We start from the raw sequence: 9,845 nt of genomic DNA, 5'->3' as shown, positions 1-9,845 counted from the left end.
ATAAGCCTCAAAACACCATGTTGCATGTTAATTAGGCTTAATTATATATAAATAAATTCATTTACTAGATAAATCTAATTACGTGTGTTTCTTATGCAGAAAATTAACAATTTGAAATCAAAATCTCAAGGCAAAAGAATTTGGGCCCACTTTGGAATGCCCTAATCCTTAACTCATATTCTCCTCTTTTGTCTTTTTGTGTAAAGAAAAGTGGAGGCTACTTTTAGACTCTTCTACACACATTTTTCTCTATAAATAGAGCCTCCATTTCTAGATAAAGGGTCCCATATTGGTTCACTTATCCAAGGCTCCTTTAATGTAAGACTCTTAGCTTATTCTCTTATTTTTTCTATTTTCATTTTCTAGTTATTTTCTTTTGACTAAATAGTGTTGTAAGAAATAGAAGAAGAAGAAGTTGTAATTTTCTCCATGAAATGAAGAAAAGTTCTTTCATCTCTTATTTTTTCTCTCTTGCAATGACATTAGGCTAAGTTCCCCTCCATTGGAGAGTGGAAAAGCCTAGAGTAAGTTCTTGTGTTATTTCTAATTTCATGCCTTTCTTTTATTTAAAATTCTTATGAGTTCTCTTTAAGTTTCTTGCACCTTTTATTCTTAATATAAATACTTTATGCTTAGATTAAATCAAGATAAAATATGTTTAAACTAGATAATTGGTAGTAGAAGTTTTTCAAAGAATTCTACTTTGTTTATGTTCCCTCATTTCGTTTTATTTGCAAAATTTTTCGATCTAAGGAGCTAACACCAAGCCCTTACGATTGAGTTATAAAAAGACTAGAGACTAGGAATTTCTCATCAACACTTTTTAGGTAGATCCATCTCCAATGGTGCTTTAATTTCATAAGTTTACTTGCTTTTAATTTCATTTTCTAGCAATTTTACATCTTCTTATAAGTTCAAAAATACAAAGAAAAATAGTTTTTTATTCCTTTTAGTTAATTTGAATTTTATCCTCTTAGCTTAACTCTATTCCTCCTTTCTCTTGGGCTCGATCCTCTACTTGTCCCACAAGTAAGGTAAAAGTAAGATTAATATTAACTCCGGTCAGAATAACAACGATATTCTCATCACATAGTGAAAACTCGAAAGGGCTCTATGAGTAAAAGAATCAGACTATGGTAAGATCAAAGTCACCAGTACGATGAAAATCCCAAAAAGGACGTCGATGGGCAAAAATGTGGAAACCGAGTCTGGTGAAAATCGTAATGCACCAGGGGCAATAAGGGTGAAAAAAAAAACTCCTGGCCCGCAAGAGTTTAAATTGTGAATGGTGAAATCTTTCCAAGAAAACCCATGTTCCGAGCAGATAACAATCCTCCAAATACCAAGGCACTGGGGATGACTCTAAAGGAACTGAAAGAACAATTGACGTTTGTATCCTCTGTGTTTAGCAAAAATACCAAGATCATCACAACTAAAGATTTTACAAACTCTGAATTTATCATACTCATTTGATAAAGACATTTAATAGAATTTCAAAAAAACTACTATTTTAACCAATGACGACAAATCTACGACTCATTCAACAAACTTCGTGTTTTCAAAAACAATAGATACACCTGAGGCCAAGTAAGTACAAAACTTATTTTCTTTGCATTAATCTTTCAACATTTTATATACATTCAGATAATGAAAAGAAAATACAAAAGAGGGAATACAACGTAGGTAGTTAGATATCATGGTAAGAAATGAAAAATGAGTCAAGACGTCCTTCTAAAGCATGAATCCAGGCAGCCTGGCTCATCATCACTCTTTCGACATCTGAAGCATCACGACTCACCAAATATCCTGCAAAGTCATCAAAATGAGGACACTGGGTAAGTCTGTCTCTCAACTCAGCAACTTCAGCTCGAAGCCTAGCCATTTCACCGCTTATCACTAGATCCAGGCTGGGCAAGGACAGATATCAGCCGAGTAATCTCTTTTTGTATCTTCTTCTCGAATTTGAGCCAGATGGCCTGAATTCAACAATGATCAGTTTGAGACTTCTCAATTCGATCTTGATAATCAAAGAAGGATGAAGCACCCGAGCGTGTTTGGGGAACTATCGACACCGAGGGTCTCCCAAAAACAAGTTCTCAAATCCAATGCAAGTATGCCGGGAATAGGTGCCCTGCAAAGATGGGTCGACTTAGAACCTCAACTTGACCCCATTCTTTTACAAGTCGACTCAAAAGTGTAGTCGACAAAGGACCAACCAAATCATCGAAATTCTCGGGGATGAGCACACCCTGATCATAACCAAATTGACGAAGAACCCGAAGTGGTATATAAAGAGTCACCCCGTGAAGACCAATCAAAACGAGAAAACGAGCACCATCAAATGCGATCACGGGAGACCTCCGAGGTTGGAACGCACCTACCCACCTCACTTTATCATCATCGAGGTTGCCAATAAAGGAATACCACTATTTTTTGCCCCCGAGACGAAGGGAGAAACTCGTCTCGATATCATGAGTACGAAATCAGCATTAATGTAAAATAGACGATTAACGACTTCAGTTGAAGCCAGATGATCCATAAACCAAAGCTACTGAAAGTGCCCTCGATCCGCGGGGTGCGCGGATCCACTTTTGACCCTTGAGGTTTGGGAGTCGCCACCTAGTTATTGTGGTCTAGGAACCAAATTGACCCTACAATGGATAAAAAGAACTAATCTACTATAGAAATCTGAATCCGGGGATCATGTTACGGGGTTGGAAGGTGTTAGGCACCAACCCCGCCCGGCCAATGCCGGTCTCTACTTATCCCAAATAGATCTACATTGCTAATGATAAAACCTAGATTAAAAAAATAATAAAAAAAACCTTACCTTCGATCTGCAAAAGCACTATTCCCTCAGATCTGAAAAACAGTTCCTTGCACCGTATTCCTTGCTTCGTTTTGTCTCCGGATCTGATTTCTGATCTCCGAGGCAAGGTGTCTCCTTCTTGGATCTGAATGCTTTGAATTTGTGGTGGATTTTTGAGATGTTTTTGGGAGGTTTTTGGGTGTTTTTTAGGCTAAACTAGGAGTAGGGGTGTTAGGGAAGGAGTTGGGACTCCAAAATTAGGGTTTTGGAGGGGTTGTGGAGGCTTCTTCACCTACTTTTTCTAGGGTTTTTTCTTTGATACGAAAATAGGGTGTGGAGGCTCCTATTTATAAAGTTTTTAGAAGCATTAGGGTTTGATTAGGGTTTCTTTTAGGGTTTCAATTAGGGTTTTGACTTAGGCGGTGTTTGTTTGCGCTAATTTTTAGTGCTTATTGCTTAAAAAAATTATTTTCAGCACTTTTAAAAATTAGCGCGTTTGTTTATCGAAAAAATTCAGCACAAAGTGCTGAAAATTTGGCTGAAATTTTCAGCGCAAAAAAAACGATGATTGCTTATTGCTATTTGCGCTCAGCACTGTTTTTTTTTTTTCGTGGACAAATATGCCCTTCACAAAAAAATTAATTACCGCGTCTGTCACGGTCTTCACTTTCCAAAGCAAACGCCAGATCTCGCCTCTCTCTCTCGCGACTGAACCTGCAACTCTATCGCCTCTCTCATCTCTATCTCAACTGAACCACCGTCTCTCGCATCTCTCTCGTCTCTCTCGTCTCTCTCGGCTGAGCACCACTGCAAATGTATCTCTCTCCTCTCTCGCATCTCTCTTCCTCTCTCGCATCTCTCTCTCGACTGAGCACCGATTGACTGCATCTCTCTCGTCTCTCTCTCTCTCTCGCCAGATCTGTCATCTTCATCATCTCTCTCGGTCTCTCTCTCACCAAATCGTTGTCTTCTCTCTCGCCTCACCTGATCTCGACTGATCTCGTTCTCTCTTGCCATATCTCAGCAGATTATCAGGTGATTTTACTTATTTTTATTCATCTAACATGGCCAAAATCCTTCGCATCATCATCGCCTGCAACGTAATTAAACCTTAATCATCCCAATTTCTCTTTTGATTTCAATTTTGTTGTCTGAATCATCGATTTGCTTTGCTTGTGATTTTTGTTTGTTATTATTATTTCAATTGAATTAACCCTAATCATCCCAACTTCTCTTTTAGTTTCAATTTTTTGTTTGAATCATCGATTTGTTTTGCTTTTGATTTTTGGTTGTTATTATTGTTTCAATTGAGATTTTACAACTTGACCTGATTCAGTTTCGATTTTTAGACCATAATTGGACAATTTTCTTATTAGATTTTCTTGAAGATCTCTTAGGTGTTACCCAATACCCATCCAAAATTGTGCCTAATTACCTGGATTTCTTGATGTCCCCAGCTAGATCTTTGAGGTTTTAGCAATATGAAACATTTTTTTTAGTACTCTTTCAAGTTTATTCCGTGTTACTCCACCTGTTCTAAATCTAATTTCCTTTCTCCTCTCTATGGACACTCAGATACTTTAACAAGTTTAGCAAACTGGCGCCATTATTCTAGAATTACTTATTATTATTAAATAAAAAAAAATTTGGTTATGTCAAGAATTCGACATTGTCAATCAACTAAGGACAAAACCGATCTGACTCATCCTTGTTTGTTTTCTAAATTGTGAATTTTTCACCACAATACTCTTAAAAATCTACTGACTAAAGAATAGAGTAGTCGACTTAAGATATCCTCAATGAAGCTGAGGAAATCACTCCTACTATATGTAAATATGTATCATTATCATCATGAATATTCATCCCAAAAATTGGGTGTTGGGTGAACGAATCTGGTTTCTCCATTCATTTTTTTTATATCTAAAGGCAAGTTTTATGTTATTTCAAATGCGTTCGTATCTACTCTCACTACCTCAATACATGCCCTTTTTGGTCTACTATCTTTTGATACCTTAAACTTGCACCCCAACTTTCTAACTAAAAGACAATGAATAGAGTTCTATAGTAGTATAGTTATTTTATAATTTCGAACTATGTTTTGATCACTTTTTTAGCTTATACTAGGCGAAAGAACTTGATATATTTAATAGTTTGTATTGCCTACAATCCATGTTTCTCTTTTGTGTTTATTATTGAATTGACTTGTGAAAATGGGGAGCAAATTAAGCTTGATCCCACATATTCAATGATTTTTTAAAATACACTTATTTTAAATCCAACCATCTATTTTTGTATATACAAAAATCTTGATCCACGAAATGGTGTCCATTGAGTTCATTGAATCAAATAATCTATGTCTCAGTTTGATTGACCAATAGTAGGATGTCACGTGTATCGAGGACTTACCTAATGTGGATATTTCTCGAAATTAGAAATACCCTCGATATACACAATTTACTACAAATTGTTTCAATGGATTTTTCAAGGCCATATATTGGAGTTTTATGTAAGTTTATTTGATATCACCATTTAAAAGTCTCATTGGGAGATTTTTTGTCTTTTTGTGAGGATGAAGTCATAGATAATTGAAATGATATTAAAGAAGATATATGAAAAATAATGGATTTACTCTATATTAAGTATATACATTTTATTTATGATTTAAATATTTAACCCATGGAAATTGTTAATCGCTACATATTTTCTTAAAACTACTGAACCATATGTCAACTTTTTAATATTTATGAAAATAGTCATATATCCAAAATTGTTATTTTATTTCTTTTGTATACGGATCGCTCTATGCCATTTAGTTGAATGTAGGTTCACAAGGATAAATAAGTAAATAACAAATGTGATTGTACAATATACATAATTATTTTGATAAAAATAAAAAATCATAAAATTAGATATATGGACATTTTCACAAACTTTAAAAAAATAGTAGTATGGTTAACAAATGAGGTTTATAGAAAGAAACAAAAAAAAAAAAAAAAAAAAAATCTTAAAGTTCTATTTGAATCCGGTAAACTATTTGAATTAGCTTTGATTTTTATATACTTCTAATACATGCAATTATGCATAGAGCTAAGTCCAGTATCTTATTATTTTTCCATTAAACTTCAAAGTTCTATATTTTATTTAAGCCTGCAGTATCTATTCAAGAATCTGATTTCTGAATATCACACCAGCATTTCCCAACATGGTTTCAGCTCCTCTAGAATATATCAAGGCGAGCGGTGACCATGTCACACATTGTCTGGCAGTTAAATCACCCATAATCTAGTGGCCACACCACTTTCCATCTGGCATTTGGAAAGCACTATCTATATAACATGTATGTTGTGACATACATAAATCATCAAAGTAGGGTAGCAATAACATTTCTACACCAACTTCCATGTTTAACAAACAACAGATTATTAGAAAAAGATCCAGAAGATTTACAATAGATGGCAATTTTTGTTTCTTAACTTCACATTTCACTATCTCTTGTGATATGCCATCATTCATGGACCCAAGTTAGAATTAAAAAGAAAGAGAGTCCTCACAAATAAGATCTTATGAAGTATGTGTTTGCACACACAATTGTTGTTAGGTATTAGTGTTTATATGATATTGCAACACTTTTGATTTCCGTATAATATGTATTTGTTAGAATGTTAATGTGTATGGGATATTATATGGATGTCGCATTGTGTATAAGATGTTATGTGGATGTAGGATTGTGTATGAGATGTTATGTAGATATTATATTGTGTATTATACATGTATTTTCTTTATCAGGAAAATTTTATTTATCCATTTTTAAGAGGAGATGCTGCCGAAATTTCGATAAAATTATAAAATTTATACATTTATTTAGTTCTATTTTTTTTGGGTAGCCAAGATGATTTAGGTCTTACAAATTACTTATTAGTTATTACTAATTATTCTTGGTATGTTTATATTTTTTCAACTGTTCCATGAATGGTAGTTTACACTATTTTCCATATTTGAACATAATTAGCGTCGATATGGATTATTTTTATAGTTGTTTATTTTTATTTTTCTGCTGCATCTAGATATGGATTCTAATGAAAGCAACCGAGCGTGTTGGATTGATGAGAGGGTTAGAAAATTTTTTATTGATCTATGTATTGAAGAAGTTAATCGTGAAGGAAGATCGGGGGGGACTCTAAAATCCCAGTCATGGAATAGAATTATAGTTGAAATGAACAAGAAATTTTTGACTACTTTTAAGCAAAGACAATTAAAAAATCAATGGGATTATCAAAAGAAGCAATATGGAATTTGGATGCGGCTTACAACTTGCACGGGTCATGGATACAATGGAGAAACAAATACCATTCATTAGACTGATGAACGATGGGATGACTACTTGAAGGCATGTCTAAACCTATACTTTTATTATATATTTATAAATCTTGAGAATATTATAAGTGGACTCACTTTTAATATGATTTTAATGTGTCTCAGAAATATCCGGAAGCAAAAAAATATCGTCATAAGCCATTGATGTTTGCACGTGAGTTATGTACATTATTTGAATGCACAATGGCCACGGGAGATAATGGATGGGGTCCACATAGAGAAGGGTTGCCCGTTGATGTATCATCTCAAGTTGGAGAGGAATCACAAAATTTTGATGAGTTTGAATCACAACATTTGGAAGATGAATCTTTAGGACAGAGTGTTCCTAATGTATCAACTCCTTCAGAAAACGTGGATACTTCATCATCAAAAAAATGTCGTAAAAAGAATGATAAAGATGATCTTCAAGATAATATTCAAGCACTTATCGATGTTCTTGTGAAAGATACAGACAATGGACCCTCGATACAAGATTGTATGAAATCTTTGAATGAAATGACGATGGTGGAGAAAGGAGGATACCTTTACAATATTGCGCTTAATGCATTTGCTAAGGGAAAAGAGTATCGGACAATTTGGATGGAATTGGCAGATCCAACACTACGATTGTCTTGGCTTAATGCTATTAACTTATCATAGGCTTTTAGATGTTAGATCTTAGTGGTAATTTTATGAAGTTTTTTGTTTTTGATGGAATATTTTGTTTGTTTCGTGTTTATGACATGTTGGAGTACTTATTTTGAATGGGTGTCATTGGATTTTAATGTTGGAACACTTTTATTTTGAATGAATTTATTTAGATTTGAATGTTGGAACACTCTTATTTTGAATGGATATTTGATTATGAAATGTTTGTTTATCGTATTTTTTTTATGTATACAAATTATTTATGCAACAGTGAATATGACGCCACAACAACGGAAGCTTCTAATAATATTAATATTAAAGTTCATATTGGAACGTATCAGACGACAATCTATCACTCGAGATGCAGTCAACGTATCAACACTTACGGGTGAACAATTTGTGGATGAACTCTTAAATGGTCCTTCATCAAATTGTTATGAGTTGTTAAGAATGGAAAAAGAGTCATTCGTTAACCTTTGTCGTTTATTTCAAGAACGAGGATGGCTTGTGGATAGTAGACATGTGAAAATACCGGAAATGATTGCAATGTTTCTTATGACAGTGGGTCATAATTGTCGGTATCGACTAATAAAAAATCGATTTCAACATTCATTGCAAACAATCCACAAGTATTTCCATAAGGTTCTAGTTGCTATGTTGTACTTTTCCAAAGAAATGATCATATCACCATCTTTCGATCAACCAATGGAAGAAATTCGAACTCATCGACATCTTAGACAAATATTTAAGGTACCTAAATTTCTACCCATGATAATTTTTATTTATGTTTATATTTTTTACCAGTAGTAATGTATTTTTTTTAATTAATTAACAAGGGTGCTCTTGGTGCTCTTGATGGAACACTCATCCATGCTTGCATTCCATCGGATAGACAAATTCCTTATAGGGGAAGGGGAAGGTCTGAATGCTATCAAAATGTAATGGTTATTTGTAACTTTGATATGATATTTACATACGTGCAAGCTGGATGGGAAGGAGTAGCACATGATTCAAGAGTTTTAATGGAGACTATCCGTGATCCTACAAACAGATTTCCAATACCTCCATCTGGTATTATTAGTATTTTATATAGTTTTATTAGTAATAAATATAGTACTTAAATATATTTATAATTTAACGATGTATTTATTTTGATGTAGATAAATATTATTTGGTTGATGCTGCTTACACGCATACACGAGGTTTTATGGCACCATATCGTAATATGCGTTATTGGTTATCTGATTTTCGTCGTGAACGTCCTAGATGTAAGGAGGAAATATTCAACCATGCACATGCCAGATTGAGAATGTAATTGAGAGGGCTTTCGGAGTTTTAAAGGCGCGGTTCCCAATTTTAAAAAGGATGGCACCATACTCATTTCCTACTCAGAGAAATATAGTGATTGCATGCATGGCAATTCACAATTTTCTTCGTAAAATTTCAATAATTGATGAGTTTTTTCATCAATACGATGATGAAGATATTCTTCTCGAAGTAACTAATGGTGGATATACTCATCTTGGCGTGGAAGAGTTATTTGAACAATCTGAACAAACATTTATGATTACCTTACAAGATCAGATTGCAAATCATCTTAGTAGTGCAAATATATGAAATGATGTTATTTTATTGAGTATGACAATGTTGTATTTCAAGTTTAATGGATTATGTGACAATGTTGATCTCAAAATTTTAATGGATGTGTTGATTTTAAATTTTGGTGACTTGTATGACATTTTTATTTTTAATTTGAAAATTTTGGGATTTTATAAATATAAATTATTATTTAGAAATTGAAAAGTATTATTTTTTTATTTAAAAATGAATTGCATTTTAATTTTATAAAAAAATAATATATTTTATTATGTTTGATAAGAAATGGGCATTCGAAACATGCAAACAATATATACTATGATTGTAAGGGTAAAATAGACAATTTACCAGTTTTCAGCAATATGTAACAAACATGATTCTGCAAATTCAGCGCTTAATTTTAATGAATTCAGCACTATTCTGATATCTAAACAAACGA

At 33.5% G+C, this 9,845-nt stretch overlaps 1 protein-coding gene across 1 annotated transcript; it reads left to right on the top strand.

Annotated features, from left to right (window-relative positions):
- The first annotated feature begins 8,086 nt into the window (after window positions 1-8,086).
- Window positions 8,087-9,125, top strand: LOC147381501 (uncharacterized). Its single transcript, XM_086430330.1, has 3 exons — window positions 8,087-8,371; window positions 8,647-8,881; window positions 8,971-9,125. The coding sequence occupies exons 1-3, from the start codon at window positions 8,087-8,089 to the stop codon at window positions 9,123-9,125; spliced, it is 675 nt and encodes a 224-aa protein (XP_086286456.1).
- Window positions 9,126-9,845: the final 720 nt, after the last annotated feature.

Source organism: Akebia trifoliata, unplaced genomic scaffold, assembly GCF_017979445.1.
Source record: "Akebia trifoliata isolate Shusen 1 unplaced genomic scaffold, ASM1797944v1 Contig00389, whole genome shotgun sequence".
NCBI lineage: Eukaryota > Viridiplantae > Streptophyta > Magnoliopsida > Ranunculales > Lardizabalaceae > Akebia > Akebia trifoliata.
Note: the sequence above shows the minus strand (reverse complement) of the source record. Positions and strands in the feature narration are given on the sequence as shown.

What these genes read in the sequence shown, in the direction of transcription:
- LOC147381501 (XM_086430330.1), top strand. Translation starts at nt 8,087, where the DNA reads ATGACGCCACAACAACGGAAGCTTCTAATAATATTAATATTAAAGTTC. An exon ending in TTGCAATGTTTCTTATGACA is followed by an intron (nt 8,372 to 8,646) that starts GTGGGTCATAAT and finishes TTAATTAACAAG; the next exon opens with GGTGCTCTTGGTGCTCTTGA. An exon ending in ATTTCCAATACCTCCATCTG is followed by an intron (nt 8,882 to 8,970) that starts GTATTATTAGTA and finishes ATTTTGATGTAG; the next exon opens with ATAAATATTATTTGGTTGAT.